This window comes from Micropterus salmoides, unplaced genomic scaffold, assembly GCF_014851395.1.
Source record: "Micropterus salmoides isolate LMB-PRFRI ecotype aquatic unplaced genomic scaffold, ASM1485139v1 Ms_hic_scaffold_3, whole genome shotgun sequence".
NCBI classification, from domain to species: domain Eukaryota; kingdom Metazoa; phylum Chordata; class Actinopteri; order Centrarchiformes; family Centrarchidae; genus Micropterus; species Micropterus salmoides.
This window is the reverse complement of record NW_024042261.1, coordinates 13,735,373-13,757,999: the sequence shown is the minus strand read 5'-3', so window position 1 is coordinate 13,757,999 and position 22,627 is coordinate 13,735,373. Positions and strand designations below refer to the sequence as shown.

At 40.0% G+C, this 22,627-nt stretch overlaps 1 protein-coding gene across 3 annotated transcripts; it reads left to right on the top strand.

Annotated features, from left to right (window-relative positions):
* Positions 1 to 3,016: 3,016 nt before the first annotated feature.
* LOC119883102 (von Willebrand factor A domain-containing protein 5A-like) lies at positions 3,017 to 18,595 on the top strand. Of its 3 annotated transcripts, none has more exons than XM_038693616.1 (21): positions 3,017 to 3,175; positions 5,871 to 5,944; positions 6,480 to 6,682; positions 6,768 to 6,990; positions 7,362 to 7,537; positions 7,627 to 7,741; positions 7,877 to 8,052; positions 8,142 to 8,230; positions 8,316 to 8,460; positions 8,838 to 8,917; positions 9,020 to 9,134; positions 9,268 to 9,426; positions 9,528 to 9,631; positions 10,006 to 10,226; positions 10,572 to 10,619; positions 12,072 to 12,134; positions 15,523 to 15,642; positions 16,155 to 16,214; positions 16,806 to 16,954; positions 17,525 to 17,648; positions 17,771 to 18,595. In XM_038693616.1, the coding sequence occupies exons 2-21, from the start codon at positions 5,899 to 5,901 to the stop codon at positions 17,848 to 17,850; spliced, it is 2,496 nt and encodes an 831-aa protein (XP_038549544.1). In that variant the 5' UTR covers positions 3,017 to 3,175; positions 5,871 to 5,898; the 3' UTR covers positions 17,851 to 18,595. The 3 variants fall into 3 exon arrangements, with proteins under 3 accessions (XP_038549544.1, XP_038549543.1, XP_038549545.1); XM_038693615.1 differs by having other exon boundaries at positions 5,868 to 5,944; XM_038693617.1 differs by lacking the exon at positions 15,523 to 15,642 and having other exon boundaries at positions 3,020 to 3,175; positions 5,868 to 5,944.
* Positions 18,596 to 22,627: the final 4,032 nt, after the last annotated feature.

The window sequence follows — 22,627 nt, the reverse complement described above, 5'->3', positions numbered from 1 at the left end:
TGGCCCTTCGTGCCCTCCCAGTGGAACTGCGAGAGGATGACTGATTTCTTCAAGACCCGCAATGTAAGTCCTCAGTATACTCACACACAATGTCAATATCATTGAAATGGACTATGGCAAACCAACTTTAATGCCTCTTCCAGCATTTGACAGACTTCACTCCGTAAAAAACTTTGTTGCCTATTACATTACAAATCGCCGTGGATATTTTACAAGTAAGACCAGGTAAAGCAGCAGTCAACACACAGGGTGCAGATGTTGGTTTCGGTTATTTTGAAAGGCTATGTCATTAATAAGCTGGAACGCAGCTCACCTGCTGCCCTGATAACGGATCGTGGGTGGAAAAAAACGTAAAAAAATTAAGACTAAGATTACAATCACGATGCTGGCTCAACATCATGATGTCTGTCAGTCATTGTCTCGGTCCAACCCAAATTCATAGATTTTAGTCTATCTAATTGTACAATAAAAAAGTTATTGGTGCTTTCAGTTTGTGGGGGGCACCGTTGAAGCAGCGCATGACTTGCAACCTGTCTTTTAAAATTATCCTCATAATTGGATTGTTTGTATTTTGCAGTGCAAAGATGAACCAGATATTGCTGACATGCCTGTGGCTCTCCTCACTGTGGTCACTGACGACGCCCCTGCTACGATCCATTTCAACCCTGAGAGCGCTTCTGTTGTAGTCGAAGTGGAAATTGTTAGTGATTATCCAAAGAAACTCATTTACGCATTCACCTTTGTTCAGAAAATAATAATGTCTTGATGATAGCAAACCACTGAAGCTGTGCTACTTGTTGAAAGAAGTTTGAATGTTTGAATGTACTCATGTACGTAAACGGTTTGTGTCTGTGAAATATAGAAATGGCAGGAGGTGTTACAAGTTGTGATAATGATTGTTGAATAAAGAAAACTTGACTTGTAAGAATGGAGTTGTGTTGTGGTAGCAGCCCGGCTGACGGTGAGTGTCCTGGGTTTTTTTTCTCCTTTTTATCAGTTATTCTGCTTTTTCCTTGGTTTTCTGTTCCCTGCCTGCCTCCCTGTGTTTTCTCCCCTGTATGTGCTCCCTCTCTCCCTCTGCTCCTGAGCCCAGACAACGACCCGCACCTGCACCTCATCAGCCACCTTGTCAGCCACCTCGTCAGCCTGCCACACCTGCCAGTAATCAACCTCATCCCTGCCTGTATTTCAACCCCGGTTCTCCACACCACTCTTGCTTGATCGTCGTTGCTCCATACCCGGTGCCACCTCCACGTTCAGGCTCTCGTGTTGTTTGTTTTCTCCCATTTTCCCTGTGCTTTGTCTCCGTGATCTTGAACCCTGTCTGCCCTGGGCTCATCCACCGGTCCTCTCCTCCTCGGACTTCCCCCACGGCGTCCCCCAGTGTTCCCCGGCTCCCTGGTCCCCAGTCCCCTTGGTTCCCCATGCCTGAGTTTCCCCGGCATCCACCTCTCCCTCCACTCCAGTCCCTCTACCCCTTTTTCCCCTCAATAAACCTCCTTCCCTCTGAGTGCTGTGTTTGGGTCCTCTCTGTCCCCACACCACACCACACCACCCTCATAACAAGTTGTACTTGTATTTTTGAGAATTACTGAGTATTTGGGTTTACAGCAGGTTAAAAGATTGCCCAAAGTGCGTCTTTGCAATGGCTAATTTCCTTTTGTATGTTTTTTTTCTTTTTAAGTAGACGTTTGAAAGAAAAGAAATCACCGTTGTGTTTACAAACTTGTCACAGCTGATTGGGTAAGAACATTTGAAAGAAAGAATTTTCAATTCAGTTTCAATCTGTCCTAAAAAGATGTGGGAAATGGGCAAAAATATTGACATGTACTTTTAATTTGACATATTTTTTTTTTAGTAGTTAGTAGTACTCAGTGTAATTAAGGCAATCCGTTGCAACAAATATTTTAAGTTCTGGGGTAAATTATTTGTGTATGAGGAAGTAAATGTTTTTGAGATAGTAATATAGTAATTGAAAATATTGAACAAGAAACTAATAAATATTGAGTTCATAGAACATAAACACTGGGTTTTCATACTTAAAATGATTAACTTCTGTCCAATGAATATTTTAGAGTTGCATTTACTATAAAAATTTGAGTAATGTTATTCAGTAATTTTATCTAACAGTAATCAAAAAGTATATGTAACCCAAACTCTAAATATTTAAGTTCCATAAATTTCTGACTTTTGAGTTTATAAACTCAAAACAATTCTGGCTAATGATTGCCTAATTTTTTTGAGTGCTGCTTACTTATTCGGGTTTACAGTGTAGTCTTGGTTTGTGGACTAATCAAGTAAATGTAACTTTTGATTTGATTTTGGTGAATTAGTATGTTTTGTACAAAGGCCATTGACATGTTTAATTCATATTTCAAGATTAAACATCTAAGAATACTTTCTATCAATGGCTTCCAAAAAACGGACATTTTACAAGGAAATACATTAGGTATAAAAAAAAATCTATTTCTTGTATTAGAAAGAATGGCTCCCATGTCTGAATAAAAAATGTAAATAGGCCTATTAATATTGGGTTTGTGGGATTTCTTTTTAACATATCTTTCAAGTTGTAGGTTTTAAAAAGTTTGCTTTTGATGAAAATTTTGAAAACTGCAAGGACTGTGAGCCATTATTAATATCAGCACAGTTCACATGTGTGCAGACACAAACTCCATCAAAAGTCTCTGTCGCTTTCATCAGAAGCGGACGTCGCTTCTCGTGACACTTCACAGGAAAGGACGTCTCAAATCTATACAAATATAAACCTCTGGCGAGCTCAATCTCAAAACGTTTTGCACAGGTTCGCAACATTTTTGGACTGAACGACATGTTTCCTTGGAACGTTGCGCAACGTTGTGCAAAGGGCTCCGAGGTCTGGTTTTTCCCGTTTGCTGGGCGTGTCTGAGGTTTCCGTAGAAAAAAACTGTTTTGCTACGTTTTGTCGGCGCTGAACTCGTCCCTCGTTTCTTCTCTCCGTGCATCCCGGTGGGAGGTGCAAGGTAATGGCGCAAGAGAGCAAGGTGCCAAGTTCTGCCCCTTACAAAAGACGGTATAAAGGCAGCCCGTACTCGCCATTCATAGCTTTCATAGGAATACACAGAGCCTCGCCTCCAACGCAAAAACTGCTTCCCAGAAGTCTTCCGTATTTTATATCCCTACCCGGACACTCGCAAAGGTACAGTAGGCATCTGATGCATTTTCAGGTTTTCAGACTTACTGTATAGCATGTATTATACACCAGGTGAACGGTATTCTGTTCTGTTACAGGCGTGGATCATAGCTCATTGCAGAGGGAGGAGGACCTCTTAGTAGGCCCTCAAATAATGGCACATTCATTTATACTTACTTGTTATGGAAAACAGCAGAAAGGTTTTGAGCTTTAACAACTCCCGAGAAAAGTCAAAGTGGTGGAGGACGCTCTATTAGTGGGGTACTAAGGGGGAATCAACTACATTAGGCTATAAATAGGCCACAGTATCCACACTGGTACTGTTTGCTGCATGAGAGCAGAAACCTGTGGGGGCTCGTCTCTTTGAAGGCATGGCCTGGTCTGAGTCTGACTTTTTCTTTTTTGCCGCAATCAAAACACACACAGCCGCACCCTCTGCAGCCCCCCTCCCCACTCCCAGGCCCGGGCCAGCCGCACCAGCCGCACTACTACCAGTAATAGTCCATAAAATCTGGCTACAAACAACAAATTATAGGTTGACAGTAGGCCATTATGTAGGTTACATTTACATTTAGTTACCATTTCTTTTGATGTAATTCCTCAATTCTACTGAGCTCACCAGGGGCGTTTTTAGGATCTTGAAACTTAACCCAGCCCATAAAACTTCATATCTTCACGTAATAATTGACCCCCAACCCAAAGTTAAGTCTGTAAAGCAGTAAAGCAACAGTAAACATCCCCTACTTATATGGCACAACAAAACTCAGAACAACACTATTAACTGTCTCATTTTGATGTTGCTAATTTGTAATGTCATGTGTCTAATAATAATATAAGAACAAAACTGCGACCGTATGAACATGGCGGTCTGGGGGTAGTCCCCCAGAAAATTGTGAGTGATTGAGACTTAATTTCCTGTATTCTGGTGTTTATCTGCCCAAATTTCTGCCTTTCTGCATCAATTTATTGTGGAAATTATTTCTGTAAAGGGACACAAAAGTCAGGTGTTACTGAATTGTGGTGAATATTTAAGAACATTTTGATATTTTATGACCTTGTAACTGATTATTTATTCCCATCTTAAATGTTGTACTACTTTGCCTTGGCCAGGACACTCTTGGAAAAAGAGTATAATTTAATAAAGTTATAATAAAGCAATTTAAAATCTAAAACTGTAACAGAATATAATGCAGAGCATCTCTCAGGCATTCTGGGTGGCTTTCAGATATGTTTCTCCTGTAGATCAACTTTTAATATAATCACTGCTGAATCAACACACACACAGGGCTGATTGATTGAGGTAACCTCTTTAAATGTGCACGTGGCACCGTTTTACGTCATCAATAATAAATTCAATCATTTTAATTCAGTAATAAACTCCTGGACTTTAATATCTCCTGTGTTTCAGCAGGGTTTCTGCTCATGTTCAAAGTTCTGCACATTCAGAATCTAACTGGGTTCTCTGACATTTCCAGAATAAAGGATATTTTGAGAGGTCAAACAGGATAAATCATAATAAACTTTGCAATCAATCCGCAGTCCACCTGCACAGTGTGGAAGGGATCCATACCACGGATTCTGCAACCGTTGCACCACTACTGCCGATGGTAGTGTGGGGATTTAATTCTTGCATGTTTTGTTGTGCAGGATCACAGCCCCTATGTGTCCACATGAGGAAAGGTCAAGAAAGGCTATCAGAGTAAAAATGGACTGTCTATTGCATTAGACTAGGCAACTTGATGAGTTTGTTTTTTTAAGTAGCCCATTAAAATATTCCTGCAAATGCAGCGAAGAAACTGATTATTTGTAATTTAGCTATTTCTACAATTATTTTCCTTTTCCGTGTTTATAAGATCACTTTAAAATATCACTTTTGCTGCCCAGCCAACTTTTGTTACCTGTGCCTTTTATTATGGATATGTAGCCAACCAAACCACTTGTTTTGCTGTAGCACAGGCTGCCAATACAATCGGATTATTCCTGAAGCATCTAAATAATCTGCACAATGCAAAGAATTATTGTGGCAGTAACAGGAGAGCAGCTCATTGTTGAAGCAGGTAAACCTGCATACAGAGGAAGGTGTGCGTCATGTGTAAAACCCAACAGGACTGTTTTATCCACCATATTCTCTCTCTCTCTCTCTCTCTCTCTCTCTCTCTCTCTCTCTCTCTCTCTCTCTCTCTCTCTCTCTCTCACCGTCGGGCATAAAACAAATAGTAACCGATGTGTATTAACGAAAAAACAGGCTAATGTCCAAAGCGATGCTCTGTTCAACAACAGGACACTTTTAATATATCTCGATCACTTGCTGGCTTGTGAAAGAGCGACGTAGGGTGCTTTCCAACAGGCCACCAGTGCTATGGTGTGCGCTCACTAGATTTCTGTAGTATTAGTAGAACATAAAGCCTTAAACTGAAAAGATACTTGCCTGATTTTCTAAACGTGCAGATCCGGGGCTTTTCAATAAACAGCCCAGGGCTAACGACGCCGCTGGAACTCACACATGCCGTACTTCATTTCAAAATTTTAACTCATGAAGAATCATACTGTCCTTAAATGCAGGTTATTAGACTTGTATGAAAGGATTGTTTTAGGAAATTAAAATAAACATACAGAGTTTCATTATGAGTCCAATGGTTGCTCTGCTGTGCCTTGTTAGCATACAGAGTTAAATTCCCTTCCCCTTTTATTTTTACAGCAGCAGTTACCTCTCACAGTGTTGAACCGGCATGATGGTGAACTGCTGTGGTCTGCTCACTGTCGATAAGGAACCAGGTACAGATCTGTTACAAACCATTGTTTTACTTATGCAAAAGGAGATTTTCTAACATAAATTTTTGAAGGATTGACCTGTGCAATTATCCTTATATTGACTGATTGATTGTATAACCCCAATAGGTTGAAGTGATTAAAAACAGCTTTGAACAATATTAGAGGAACATTAGCATGTTTCTGTGTCAAGGTTTGATTTTGTTTTTGTATCCTCTTGAATGTTTGGGTTTCCTGCTATAATCCATTAATTAGTGCTTGCTGGGGATTTTTGTAGATGTGGATGTCAGTATTCTGGTTGCTGATATTTGTCCATGTACAAATGTAAGTTTGGGCCTCAGGGTGGCAGGAAGGGTCTTTTCCAAACATCTTTAAAATTAAATATACAAGGCACACATTTTTGCTAAAGGGAAAGGCCCAAATCTAACCATTCTGGAACCGTAATTTTGTATCATCAATCATTTGTAAATATCATATACGCACAAAACAGAAGTTTTCACACAGTCTGTGTTCATTGTGCTTCCTTCTGTTTCTTTGTCAGTTCCTCTGAAGAGTGTGGAGGTGGAGGTGGAGGTGAGGGACCATGTGGCTACAGTGGTCTCCACTCTGAACTATGAGAACAAGGAGGACAAACCACTGGAGGCTGTTTTTGTCTTCCCTCTGCCTGGAGATGCTGCTGTCTGTCATTTCAGCGCTAAGATCGGACAGACACAGATTGTAGCTGAGGTGAAGGAGAAGCAGGAGGTGAGCTGGACAGTAAAGACTTACTCACTACGGTGTTCCTTAAAATCACAGTGAATGTTCCTCACATGTGTCATCTGCACTTCAGGCTCGGGAGGAGTATGATGACGCTTTGAGCTCAGGTCAGCAGGCCTTCCTATTGGAGGAGAGTGATCAGAGTCCAGATGTATTCTCTCTGAGTGTGGGCAGTCTGCCTCCAGGAGAGAGCGCCTCCATCAGGCTGGAGTACGTCACTGAGCTGGCTGTGCAGGCTGATGACGGGCTGCGGTTTTGCCTGCCTGCTGTGCTCAACCCTCGCTACCAACCTCAGGGTAGGAACACCAGCCAACACCTTCACGTGGAACCCTTCAGCTTAGTGTGAAATATATCTGTAGATATGTAGAGATGCTGGTGTACCAAAGTATGGTCTTTGGGTCCGATCACTGATCATGTCTAGACTGCCCAAGAGCAACTCAAAGCAGGGAGATTTGCAAACACGTCTATATTCACACTGACTTTCAGTGTTTTCATACAAACATCCATTGGGTTTTGTCTGAAATGAAGATGAAAGGATGAACTTTGCTCTAGGGATTGAAAGTTCTGTTGCTCTGTGGATCATGGATATAGACTCTTAGTGTTTTAGTTGTTTTAGTTAATTGTAAGTTAATGCTCTTTGATTGTTGCATTTCTAACTTGTTCACAGCATGCGGAAGTAGTGACGGTGCCAGTGTCCAGGTGACTGCTGTTCCAGCCTCTCTGGTGCCCTACAGTCTGTCCTTCTCTGCCCGAGTGTCCTCTCCTCGTCCAGTCTCTAAAGTAGAGTCCAACTGTTCCCTGGACCCTCTGCAGTACCTCAACACAGAGCAAACGCAGGCCACGGTAGGTAGAGATGTCTAATGTGCGCTGTGTTCTTCAATACAAGATGTATCACTTTATTTATAGGTATAAATGTGTTTTGTGATCTGCAGGTGAAGTTGGCTGCAGGACACAAGTTTGACAGAGATGTTGAACTGCTGATTTATTACAAAGATGCCCACCAGCCCACTGCTGTGGTGGAGGCAGGACAGGCCTCTGCTAAGCCTGGTGAGTAAACTTTAGTGAAGTTGTTAGTTTGCAAAGGAAACATTCATCCTCCTCCAACGGATGAGTTACAGATGTTGGAATAAATAGTGAAATCCTTATTTGTGGTCATTTTTCTGTCTCTCGTCTGTGTTTCAGGCACTCTGATGGGTGATCCAGTGGTGATGCTGAGCCTGTACCCTGAGTTCCCCCAGGCTGTGATGTCTTCAGTCGCCTCATGTGGAGAGTTTGTGTTCTTATTGGATCGATCTGGAAGTATGGATTGTCCTATGAACAACAGCAGTAGTGATCAGACTCGCATTGGCAGTGCCAGGGTAATCATCATGTGTACATTGTGTAATAAAATCATTCAGTGTCCCTCTCACACAGTGGCCTTCACTATCTTTTCTCTCTTCCCTTTAAGGATACTCTGCTGCTCCTTTTGAAAAGCTTACCAATGGGCTGCTATTTCAACATCTACAGCTTCGGGTCCAGCTATGAACACATCTTCCCGTAAGTCACTCATGTCACTCGGTCCAACAAATGTATTCCTGTCTTTGGTGTTATTGTTCTTGCATGTGTGTGTTTGTGATGGCAGTAAGAGTGTGGAGTACAGCCAGAAGACCATGGAAGAGGCTCTGAAGAAAGTTGAGGAGATGGGCGCTGATCTGGGAGGAACAGAGATCCTGAGGTCCCTCGAACACATTTACAGTCAGCCCTGCATTCTCAATCATCCTAGACAGGTGATATATACACATACAGTCATGTTTCCATCACTTCAGCGGACTTTACGTTAATTTACTTTTATTTCCTGGAGACTTTACCATAACCACTACTGGCCTGGTTGCAACCTAGACTAATGCGCACACACGCGTTAAACAGGTTGTACAAATACAATGCAGAACCTCCTACTGATCTATTTTTAACTTTACAAATACAATCCTGAACTAACATGTTTGTTCTTAACCTGATTCATTCTTACCACACCTTGTTCTTTATGCTTTACCTTTAAAACCACTTGTGTTACTGAAACAGTTCACAGAGAATGATTTGGATAACTCAGTTTTTATGTGTGTGATGTTATGTAACTTTGAGTGATATGCAAACTCTCCTCCTCTAGCTATTTGTCTTCACTGATGGAGAGGTGTGGAACACCAAAGACATTATGAATCTGGTGAAGAAGAATTCAGGTTCCCACAGGTGAGGCCACAAAAACACAGAACACAACAAACACAACAATTAGCAGAGTTTGGCCCATGTTGTTGTGCTGTGTGTGTTAAGAACAAAACTACTGTATTGTAGGTGTTTCTCTTTTGGGATTGGGGAAGGGGCCAGCTCTGCTCTTATCAATGGGTTGGCCAAGGAAGGAGGAGGTCACGCTCAGTTCATCACAGGGACTGACAGGATGCAACCCAAAGTAAGAAAGACATTAAAAACATAAAAGCTTTTATATTAAATTATGCAACAAAAGTTGTATTCAGACAGAAATCATGGTTCCAGTTAGTAAAGACCCAGTGCCCGTTCATGACTTTGTGTTTTGTTCCCACCAGGTGATGCAGTCGCTGCGATTTGCTCTGCAGCCAGCTGTGGTGGACATCTCAGTCACGTGGGATTTGCCAAAGGGAGTGTCTGCCACTGTCCTCTCTCCACCAATCACAGCACTTTTCCAGGGTCAGAGGTCACTGATTTATGCCCAGCTCACCGGACAGGTAGGAGCAGCACCATCTCACAGTGAAATACCTATTATTCTTTTCCATCTGGTATGTTATCACATTAACACACATGGTTTCTAACACTAATGCTTTCTCAGAGTTCAGAGGCAGCAGAGGGCTGTGTGACGGTGAAGTACAGCCTGGCAGGTCATCCCTCTCAGAACCAGCTCCACTTCAGTCTCAGACCTGCAGAGGACTCTGGGTAAGTGTTCAGAAAACACTGTTATGCATTTGGTCCTGGACTTACAAATGCTGAGTTTAATTTAGATAAATATAAAATACAAGAAACAAAAACATCTATAGATAGGTCTTTGGTAGATGTGTTTTTTTTGTTTTTCACATATATATATTTCCCTATGGTGCTTTTATGTAAAGCATTTTGCCTCTCTCTCTCTCTCTCTCTCTCTCTCTCTCTCTCTCTCTCTCTCTCTCACCCTCTCACCAAGAGTCTAAACCACAAAGTCAGTCTGTTACTGGCCAACATAATCAGTATGCTGAGAAGTTATCTGGTATTTTATGCAGACACATGATTATCTAGACATTCTGTACATTTCACTCAATCACAACTGTCTGCAGATTAACGGTCCACAGGTTGGCTGCTCGGACTCTGATTCGCTCCCTGGAGATGGAGGAGAGAGGCCGCAGAGGACAGCAAGATGGAGGAGTGAAGGAGAAGGTGGTGGAGCTCAGTGTCCAATCAGGAGTGAGCAGTTCCTTCACTGCCTTCATTGCTGTCAACAAAGGCGACGGCGAGGCGATTCAAGGACCTCTGGTGCGCAGAAACGTTCCAACACCCAGTGAGTGTAAATAAAAGTCACCCTCTACTTAAGAGACACTATAGCTGACCATGAATAATAGTGTAGAGAGGCATGATCATGTTCTGCTTAACATTTAGACAATCCGTAATCATTTAATGACTTATAACTTCATTTAATTGGATATAAGAGCTAGCATTTGTTCTTTGCTCACAGTGTTTGTGTGTTCACATGTCTGAATGTAAAAACCTGTGAATACGGAATATTTGAAAAATTTTTAGGCACTATTTCAACTGCTTGTTGTTGATCATTATTATATATATTTTTTTTCTGTTTAATAATTATAGTGAAATGGATTGACCTTTTATGTTTTTTTTTATCCCAAAGTGCCCATGATGATGGCCTGTCGTCCGATGTCCAGTGGTGGTCCAGGCAGTAAGATTACTAAAAAATGAATACAAATGGAACACATCTTTCTGTGTTTTATAAATACAGTAATTTAATGTAAACAACATATTTGCAGCTTTATTTTGAAATACTATTTATATAATAGGTGTCGTACTATTTTGTACAGGCTATACCCCCTAAAAGATGTAACTTTGGCTCTCAGACAGGGCCCAAAATTAACAAAACTACATTGGCGAATAAAATAAATAAGGTTAGCCACCGTTGGTGGGTTGCTGAAAGAGGTCTTCTGCACTACAAACTCATCACTGCAACACATAAGTTGACTGACCAAGAGTTGTTTTGCATCGACTCTGCACATCGGTTGTGGAATGACTATCAGTAATTTTATTGCAAGTCTTGGATTGACCCTTGCTGTCCACTGTCGCTATGGTTATCTAGCTAAATGCAGAAGGATGCTGTAGCAATATGAACAGGGACTGTTCTTCTCTTCTGTGACAGCAAACATGATACTTTCAGTAACTATAATATAAATAATAGCCACGTTACGACGTTACACACACTTTTCTGGGAGTGCAGCAATGTGCGTGTGTGGTACTTCTGTCACACACCGGGAGAGACTCACTTCTCACAACAAACCTAGTCACACACACACAGGTTACCCACAAGGCCACTTTCCTTAAAGGGGTGGCTCGGCCTGTAACACAGAGGTGCAGGAAGGCTGTGGGTGTGCTAACCTAACCTGTTAGAAAACATAGTTAACCTTTACCTTTATAGACGGAGCAGTGGTGGAGGATGTACTCCGATCCTTTACTTGAGTAAAAAGACCACACTGTAAAAATACTCTGTTGGAAGTAAAAGTCTGGCATTGGAAATGTTAGTTTCTTACTTACTAAAAGTATAATCAGGAAAATGTATTCAAAGTACTCAGTGAATAAAAATACCAACCTCAACCAACAGTCCAACCTCAAAATAATTATGTAATAACAAAATAACAAATTAAGATTATTAAAAATAAAAACAAATTATCTTCACATATGTAATGCTGGAACTATGAAATGTTTTTACATGGAAAATTACTGTTATCAAAATTGTTACCCCCAGTAACATTGGCCCAAGCAAAATGAAAATCAAGTACTTCGGGAACGCTATAAATGCCCTGGCTCACATCATAGACCATCACCCAGAGCTGCTTTCATGCCATAATTTGCCACACCACCTGTCTTAACACACAGCAGACTGGAGTAGATCCAGAAATTAGCACCCCTATGTACTGAATCTACAATCGATTTTTGAATCAGATAATGAAATACTGAAGATTCAGACCCCTAGTTTGCGTGTTCACATCTGTCCTGTTTGTATAAAAAAACCTTTTGAATATTTAAATACTATTTTTAAGTGCTTGTTTAGATTTAATTTTTTTTTGTTTAATAATTACCATTTAATGGCTTGACCCTCTACTTTCTTTTTTTTATCCAAAAGGGCCCATGATGATGGCCTGTATGGCGCCATGTCCTGCGATGTTGTGTGGTGGACCCATGATTTGTAAGTTAAAAGCTAAATTGTTATGCAACACACATCTGTCTATGTTTTATAATACAGTAAATCAATATAAACAAAACACATTTGCAGCTTTAATTTAAATACTATTTGTACAGTAGGCATTCAGTCAGTACTGTTCAGTCAATATGTGAAGAACAGAAGACAATCATGACAATGATAAAGAACTTGAACGTAGGCCTATAGCAGCATAACTAAGGACTGACCTGAACCAGCCCTCACTAAGGCCTATCAAAAAGGAAAGTCTTAAGCCCACTTTTAAATGTGGAGATGGTGTTTGCCTCCTGAACCCAAACTGGAACCTGGAAAGGAGCTTGATTGCTGAAGGCTGTGGTTCTGCGTACTTGGCAGCCAACGGATTTTCGTTTTGTATGTTGTGTCCCAATAAGTAGTAATTAGAAAATAGGGAAACAGAAAAAGGAAAACTTTTTCCAAACTGTTCCCATTCGACTTTTAGAGACACTAGGGAACCACAAGTAACCCTGCATTCTGGGAGCGCAGTGCTCTGGTGGGGTAGTAAGGTACTATGAGCTCTTTAAAATATGATGGTGTCAGCTAGAGAGTCTCAAGGGACTTATTTGGGCAGCCTGATAATAAGGAATTAGCAAATAAGGAAGGAATAAATGTAAGGATGTTAGGGAATGATGATTTGTTAACAAATGTTTTGTTAAGTCTGTAGAATGTGGTGTAAAACATCTCTGCAGCACGACAATATTTAATTTAAAATTATATTTTGACACATTAATCCTTCAACAAATATTGCGTCTCCTCCTCGATTTGAGAATTTTAGTAGGCCATATTGCAAATTCTATGAATTTCTGATTTATTGTTCAGCCTAGTGCACACTATATATCAGAAGAAAAGTCTCACAACCCTTTGCTGTAAATTTCTTGACGTAGGTGTCTCTGACTGAAACGGAATTTTCTAGAATTGTCATTGTCCCACGTTACAGAGCCATACCATTGCATTGGGTGACATATTGCTTCATAATGATCACTGCTAGTGGATTTATTCTGAAACAACTCTGCACATGCATTTTTGATGTCTGGTGTAGCATGGCTAAATTAGTTATGAATTTTAATAAATTTATTAGAATTAATACCCAATTATGAATTTTAATATTCATAAAATCAAAAAAATATTCCTCGTTTCGGGGCACCACCGGAGTTGTTATAATCCTAGAGTCTCCGGACCTCTAGGTAGCTTTTAATAATTATACAATTATTACTAGTGATCCGTTAGATAATAATCGATAAATTATCTTAAATCAATCAGTCAGTCTCATATCTAAAGGGTCAATTCTCTTGGCAGGGACTTGGAAATAGGCAACACACACAGTTTCTTGATTACAGTGAATTTATTAACTAACGTTTACTAAAGCAATATAAACGGGTTGTTAAATACAGGGAAAATAAACAATGGCTGAACAATGAGAAATGGAGGTTCGATTGTGGGAAGCATTTGACTCATACAGCAGAGGAGAACTAATGAAAGTAAGCTATGAGTTTAGGAGTTAAAAGGGAAATATTGACATTACCGGACATCCCCGATCACAGAATGTTTGTTAGATCTTACGGCTTGTCGACGGCCTGCTTTGGCCTGTTGCATGGGTCCCACACTAGCTTACTAGGGATTCTCCGGGGTTCTCCGTGTCTGACTGAAGAAAACGCCTCCTCCGTCTGGCAATTCGGCTGTTTTCAGGTTTCCTTCGTTGCCGCTGGCGAGACCACGTGGCTTGGTCTGACCTCGGTGAAGTTGGCTCACGAACAAGCTTAAAAGGGAACTTGGTCGTTCCTGAATTAGTGCAGTGTAACTTAATGGACTGATAACTTTAACAAAACAAAAGAAAGAAAGAAAATAAAACAAACTGAGGGACAGATCGATGTCGCGGCACTTCGCGTGTGTAGCTTCAAATGAACAAAGGCCTGTTGCGCTGGTCGAACTCTTAGGGCGTTGCCTGGAGAGGCACGCCGGACGTGTGCCGAAGCGTCCAGAGAGCAGAGCGGAAGACCAGGGCATGAGGGGAAGAGCAGAGCAGAGAGAGCGAACGACGTCGCGTGTCGCTCTTTTGTTGTCTGGGGCGTGGTTCCCCAGAGGGCAGTCCTTTGTTCCCAAGGGAACATTTCCGGTTTCCCGAGGGACTGCCTTTCTAAACTTTAAATGTCTAAAAAACAAAATCTATTTGCGCGTATTATAATCAAATATTTTCCACAATCAAACCTCAATGGTCAAACAGCTGTACAGTTTTAAGTTAAGCATTTAGTAACAGGATAAGTGGGCGACATTTATACATTAACGCCAATTCCAACGATGGTGTGTAATACTTATTTCGTCCACTTGGGGGAGCTCAGGTTACATGAGGAAAGCTTAGATTAACCCAAAACAATCTTTTCCTTAGGAACTGGGGAATTCTTAAATTCAAGCTGGATAATTAATAGAGTATAGTATGACATTTCTTTATCATCATTTCTAAAGGAATTTTGTGAGAAAGTATTGTGAACAAGCATTGGTTACACTATAAGATGAAGGGGTGTCCTTAATCTTGCTGAAAATAAAAAAAAACACTGCAAAAGTAACTTATTTAGATTCTTTTCAGCACTAATATCAACAAGAGATAGCAACAACATGGTAACAAAGATTTAATTAAACTTAATTAAATGCTTTGAGTCTTTGGAGACTGCAATCTTTGGTTATTTAAAGTTTGGCTGTCCTGGGTTATATCACACTTAGGTGAGACAAGGAGTATCCCTTTGATGGGGTAATGAAACACAGAGCAAGGTCAGCTGCCACAGTTACGTGGGGGGGGGGGGCAGTTTAGGATTTCCTGCCCCATCCAAGGAGATTCTGATAGGCTGTTCAGGGAAATGCTGTTGGTTAATGTCCCTTTGTCAGTTTAACAGTCAGGCACCGCGTTATCAGCTTTGTAGATCAAAAAGGTGCCAGTTTTATGATCAGGCTGCTCAAGGATAGCACTTAGAGAAAGCAACTTTTCCACCCCCTTTCTGTTGGGGTCTCTTTAGCAGTCTGTTGAAGTTGATCTTTAACACCCCTGCTCCTCTCTGGGAGAGGAAAAGAGGGATTTGGAGTAGCTCCAAATTTATTTAATAAAATGCACAAATCCACACTGTTGTCCCACTACACTGGAGAGTAGCTCTTTGCTGGGCAGACTGCTAAAGGAATAAACTACACTGGAGGTGTTAATCATAATAAAAGCACATTTCACTAAAATGCCCAATGTGGCTTCTGTGTGTATTCTTAAAAATAATAATAATAATGATAATAATAGTTTTTGACCAGTCAATGAGTTCTGTGGCACTGAGGCGTAAGCTATATCAGACGTTTATATATTTATCAGATGTTTATAACATAACAGTGTTGGATAAGAAGAATAAGAAGAAGGGTCTCTTGAGGAAACCAGTTCAGAAGCTTCTGCAGACTGATGGTGCTGCTCATTACCAGCCTCCACAGATACCATCCAGTTGTGATGCTGATTGTAAGTAGAAAGAAAGTAGAATAATAAAGCACATTTTATTATTTACAGCATGTCAGTGCAGATATTACATATAGTATTATATATTATTACATATAATAGTGAACACTGTTCACTGTTTGCTCTGCACCTTGACAGCTGCCAAATAATACCTTTAATGGACTTTACGGAGTCATGCATTTTACAGTTTAACGTTCATTTTTGGGGCCTTTTTGTTGTGAAATAATTCTTTAAACATTTTTATCCTTATGCAACCATTGACCACAAAAAGATGTGTTGCTCACCCGAATCGAAGCAAAACAAAAAGCACCACATTAGATTAATTTCTTCTGGTGGCAATATATGGTTTAACTCACAAGCAGAGCTGTGAAAGGACTAGGGTTTTTTGTGACTCAGACCCTGTCCACACGTACACTGTTTTGTTCATTTTAGGTCACTGAAACTTCAGAAACTTCTTCCTGATACTTACTGTTGTTGCCTTTGTGTAACATTCCACTTCTCTTTTTTGCTTTAAGTGATGGACGCAAGTGAGGATTCACTGTTTGATGACACTGTCTCTCCATGCAGCTTGGATGGTAAGTAAGAGGTTATTGAAGACAACTACTAGATGGTTTTCCATCAAATGTGGAGCACACACTTGTGTCTCCCTCAAGTTTTCATGTTGCACAGGTCAAATGTTTGTTTTGTCTAATACTTTGATTTATGACCAAATACCTGTAAACATTATCATTGTGAGCATGTTTGCATTTAGCTCAAAGCACCACTGTGCCTAAGCGCAAACTCGCAGAGCTGCTAACATGGCTGTAGACTCTTGTTTTGCCCACATCTGGTTCTTTATTGATTCTATACATTATCAATTCAAGACTTTGTGACTTATTTAATTTCTTAGTCAGACACAGTTTATTTTAGTACTATAAACCCAACTTACATGAGAAGAGAGGCTAAAATTTTTAATGTTTAATTTTCAATAATTGTCATAAAAGGTGAGGATAGAATGATTCCCCAGTGGTAGCAACAAAATGACTTTATGATGTACATTCAAAAACTAATCGGCAAAATGCACTCAAATATGTTTAACTACAGTATATCAACACATTAATATCAAATAGGCAAAAATGGGAAACAGATTATTTTATCTTTGCTCTTTTCTTTGATTTTCTCCTCAGAAATCCACTTGCCCAAACAGCCGCCCAGAGACCCTTTGCTGCAGTTGGTCTCCCTCCAGAAGGCGTCTGGCAGCTGGGTGCTGGATCCAGCTCTGGCTGCTGCACTGGGAAAGACCAGCGAGGAGGTGGAGAACCCTAAACCTGCATCGGTGGGTTATGGTCAAAAATAATAATAATAAAAGGGTTAATTATAAGATAGTTTTCATGACATGGTTTATATAGAAACAATAGAGAAGAAGTAATAAAACATATGGAACCAAACCAACACAACATTAAACAAACCAAAAGAAATGAAAATGAAGATTTGAAAGACAAAAGATATGTCAGTGCATGAAAACAAAAATACTGGTGATACTCAAGCCCCTAAGCACCCTCTGAGAACCAATGTATACCTGGCTCCCAGTATGTTTTAGAAATGATCATTTTTAAAGCTCTTAATGGTCTCTCGCCCTTTCTGACCTTTTAGTCCCACATACACCAGCACGTACCTTGAGATCCTGAGGCAGAGGTCTGCCTGCACATCACTAGAACCCACCTATGCAGGCACATCTTACCATCAGAATAATTCACCCATTAAATAGCAGTGAAAGGAACTCAAAAGTAACATTAGAAAGTAACATTGTTCAAAACCATCCAGCAGCATTTTCCCTTTACGCTGTCTCTTCTTTGTTCTTCGTTCTTTGTTCGCCTGTTCCATATTTTTTCTCTTGGTGAATTAGGTGAACCAGGAAGTGTGGGCCACCATTCTGGCTCTGATCTGGCTTCATGGTTTCAAGATGGATGCTCAGGAAGAGTGGGAGCTTCTGGCTATGAAGGCTGTGTCATGGCTCCGTGCTCAGAATGGTAATAACCAAAACAATAAGAGCCAGTCTGCTGTTTTTAACAGTGTGTGCCAGTAAAAATCAGCTGTTTGCCCACATTCAGTCTCCTCTGCTGATGACTTGTTTTGTGTGTTTTTCTTCCAGCACCATGTGTGACAGAGTGTGTGGAAGCTGGAAATGCTCTGCTGGGTTGCAACGTGCAGAAAGACGCCCTGGGGCTCTGAGGTTTTCATTAAAGTGGCTTCTCCTTCAGGACTGGTACACAGAAGCAGATCTATTCCACAAACTTTATCATTTTTGCACTGTTCACATTTAGTTATGCAGCTGTTTGTTAAGCCCTTGCATATTAACTGATGTGGTAAAATATGTTTTGACTAATTTGCAAGATACTACATCCAACCAGGTTCCGACATGTGACAAAGAGTTGTTCTTTTGCCTTAAATCTTAATTGTACATGAATCAGTTTTACTTGTGAAAATAAAAGTCTGAAGAATGTGTGAATGAAGAAATACAAGCCCTTTAGCATCAATGTGAGGGGACACATATTTAAGGCTGACAAAGTATTTTGGATGCTGCAAAATATGTAATTATAAATGTGCTTTTGATTATGCCTGTTTAATTCTGTGCTATGAAGGTGACAGAAGATGTGTTCAGGTATATCAATCACTGTAGTATACAGAATTGCTATAACAGACAAGCCTAAAGACTTATAAAGTGAAGTAAGGTAGTGTTTAAGAGTTCACATTGACCTGAACATACTTTTATATTTTTTTAAATAACTTCACATCGCTTGTATTTCTAAAATCAGACATAATAATAAGACACAATTTGTCAATCCTCAATTTTATGAATATGTCACCTGCAGTATTCACCTTGAACTTTAACATCACCGCTTGTTACATGTGACAATCTTTCCCACTATTTGGGGAGCCTCATGAAGGTATTGTAATAGAAAACTAAAATAGTCAACTGTGTGAATCAAGTCCTTTTATTTGTGCGTACAAAGAGAAAAACCTGAATGGAGTTTCCTCCTGACATTCGACATCTCTCTGCCTTTATTGCTCTCAAGTGGCAAAGAAACAAACGCTTCCCCCGCCGCCACTTGCGGAGCTCCTCAACTCCGAAAATATTCAAGCAGATTTTTGTTCAGCCGTCACTTCTCGTAAAACTCTCAGTATTCGAAATCTACACTGTTTATTTCTCACCTCAAAACTTCTCAGAAGTGGATTTAGTGATGAAATTTCTTATGAAAACTGTAAAATATAAAACTTCCTGATGCTGGCCTCTGTCTGGCACACGCAATGATGATGCAGTGAATATTATAATATTCTCTCTGATCAATCAGCAGTCGTGTTTTCACATTACATTTTAGTATCCCTCAGCTCGCTTGGAACCTCGACGGAGGTGACGGGATATGAAAAAAAGTACCTGGAAGCAAGTACAGGTGCAACATTTCTACAATGGAAAACCAGCCAAAGGGTGTGCCTGACCCCACTAGCTGCTTGGCAAGCTTTATGACGCGTTTTAATTGTGACATCACAAGTAAAGGAAGTGAAGGGCTGGACTACAAACAAGCTGTTTTCAAGCGGTTCAGAGCAGAGCTTTCTGTGGGAGATGGGAACTCCCTTTGGGCTGGACTTTGGGCTTTTTCACTTTGCAAACCTGTTACATGCACAAAAAAGATATATAACTCAATAAAGGAGAGGGAAAAAGCCAAAAAGCATAATACCTCTTTAAATCCAGGTTACTGATGTATTTATTGTTCTTCATTTCATTTGGTTTTTTATTATTAAGGATTTATTTGTAACCCAGTTACCATCTTCATTCACCCACAGCCCAGTATTAAACCTGCATGCCCTTCTGTTCTAATCTGGTTCTAACACTGCTCTCAGCTTCTTAAGAGCTCAGGCAACAAACACATCAGAAATGTCATAATACAGATCATCTGGCCAAAAGAATGATTTACCACTGTGCTATATGTACTGTTTGAATTTTTCTTCTCCATACATATTCCGGTGTGTATAACATACAACACTCCCATTGTGTAATGCAAGTGAAGAGAATCCATACAAGTCTTAAACATTTATTCAACATATAATGCACATACATACTTTCAATGGCATTGGATGTTCAGAAACTTCAAGCACCACTGTATAGTATATTTCCAATGGCAATTATTAACGCTATAATATTATGAATTAACATAAATGTACAATCTATGGCTGCAAGGTAAGAACATTTTTCGAGGTCCGTAGTAAGTCCAAAAACCATAGGTGTCATTGACACTGGGGGCATGTCCCCACCACTTTTTGAAGTGGCTACTTTTGTCCCCTTTACTTTTTGAAAGCATAACTTGTTAAAATGTTATGAAAAATAGCTTGCAACAAGAAATGTTAGATAACAAATGAAAATGCTTTGAGAAAAGGTTTTATTCTCCAGAATACAGGAATTTAAGTGTTTAACGTACAAAATGTCATATATCAAATATTTCAGCATTGACCAACCACTCAGCAAAGTGACGCCCTTGCCAACACATAATTACATTTTTCAAAAAAAGAGGCTGTCAACGCTGAGAATGTCTTCTCGGGATGTCAGGTCTGTGAGGCCATATTACATAATCTTCTGGCTGATATTCTACAATAGTATGCAAAAACAAAGTTAGAAAGCAAAATAGACTACTTTGGCTTTTTCGTTAAACTTTCACCAAACACAATTGTTCACCATTGTCTTTGGCATCCTAGTGTCGTCCTCTGTAATCTCACAAATTTGGTAACATTTTAGTGCACAAAAGTGCCTGAGCAGTTCCTACCTCCATGAATTAGTGTTAAACAGTTATAAAATTTGTTAACAACATTCATGCTTTCACAAGGGAAAAACTCTTAGGATTAAGCTGTTTTAAATCTACTATGTTTTATGAGGGCAGCTCCTCCTTTTATGAGTAAAAACAAATTGGTATTTATGTGTGTATGTTATTCAGAAAACACGTAGATGAGGAAAACCTTGAAAAAGCTGAAGTTACCTGTGCAGAAAAGCTGCCAGCCTCGACCTGCTGGGCCTCAGCAAGTATGCCCGCACATACAAAGTCAGCACTGTGGCCCTGACTGATGATCAGGTGAACACTGGGTGATCGGCATTTGCAAAGAGGAAGCTTTCCCTCTTTCAATAACAGGGGTGGAGTATGTGGTCAATACCATATCTTGTACATGTTAATATTATGCCATTTATTATTACCATTGGAATTATGCTATATAGTGGTGCTAGAAGTTTCTGAACCTTTTAGAATTTCTGCACAAATATAACCTGAAACATACTCAGATTTTCACACAAAATAGATCAACAGAACTAACTTCCACAAATAAGACAAAATATTATCTGTGGTCTTTTATTCATTGAGAAAAATTATCTATTGTTGCATATCTGCCAGTGGTAAAAGTGTGTGAACCTTTGCTTATAGGATCTGGTCTTACCCCCCTGTGCAGCAATAACTGCAACTAAACATTCCAGTTACTGTTAAACAGTCCTGCTCATCGACTTGGAGGAATCTCAGCTCTCTGTACAGAATAGCTTCAAATCATGGATGTTGGTGGGTTTCCTTGCATGAGCTGCTAACTTCCTTACCCTTCGATCATTTCAAGGTAAGAACTTTGAATTGACCTTCCAAAACATTCACTCTACTCTTCTTTAACCCTTTTTTGGTAGAGCAACTTGTGTGCTTAGTGTAGTTGTCTTGCTGTATGACCCACATTCTCTTATTCAGTAGATGGACAGATGTCCTGAACTTTCATTGAGAATTTGCTATTAAAATTCAGAATTTATTGTTCCATCAACAATGGCTAGCCCTCCTGGCCCACATGCAACACAACAAGCCCAGATCACGATACCACCACCATCACAATGTTTCACAGATGGAATAAGGTTATTATGCTGGAATGTTTTCCTTTTGCCAAACATAATCTTGAGCAAACTGCAGATAGGCATGAATGTTCCTTTAGTGGCTTTCTCCTTGCAGCCCTGTCAAGCACACCATTGTTGTTCAGTATGCTCCTGATGTTGGACTTATAAACATTAGCAAATGTTAGAGAGGTATTTTGTTGCTTAGAAGCAAGTCTGTGTTCCTCCGTGACCTTCCTATGCAGGCTAGCAGTGGTCTTCCATTTCCTCCATTTGTACACAGTTTATCTGACTGCGGATTGGTGGAGACCAAACTCTTTAGAGATGGTTTTGCAACCTTTTTCAGCCTCGATGAGCATCAACAACTATTTTTCTGTGATCCTAAAAGCAAAAGTTCACATACATTTCCCACAAGGATACTATTTATGTCTCTTCTACTCTGTGTTAAAATCTGAGTATGTTTTAGGTCATATGTCTGTAGAAATACCGAAAATTCTAAAGGGTTCACAAACTTTTGCTGTTTCAGGTGTGAAATGGTTGCCATAATGTGGCATGCATTTGACAAATGTTGTATATTATACACAGTGGAGTGTATAACTTTTTACAACCCTGTTGTAACGTGATGATTAAATTTACCTTGTAAATGGAGAAGAAAGATGTGAGACATGTCAAAATTGTGAGAGTAGCTGTGCTCTCCATGTTTCAGTCAATATCTCATACACTCACCTCCCAAAACAGTGTTCAAACAGTACATATAGCACAGTGGTAAATCATTCTTTTGGCCAGATGATCTGTATTATGACATTTCTGATGTGTTTGTTGCCTGAGCTGCTAAGAAACTGACAGCAGAACCAGGTTAGAACAGAAGGGGATGCAGGTTTAATAATGGGCTGTGGGTAAACCCAACCGCGAAATTTCACCTTGCAAAGCTTTCCTTGCTGCAAGTGCTCACACACAACGCGAGAAGGCGATTTTAACGCAATAAGGTGAATAAACACAACTCTGTATGAACCCAAAGTAAACATTTTGCTGTGATTAAATCGTAATAAACGGATTAAGCTGCTGCCGAAATAACTACAACATGATGCAGATTTGTTAAACATGAATTCA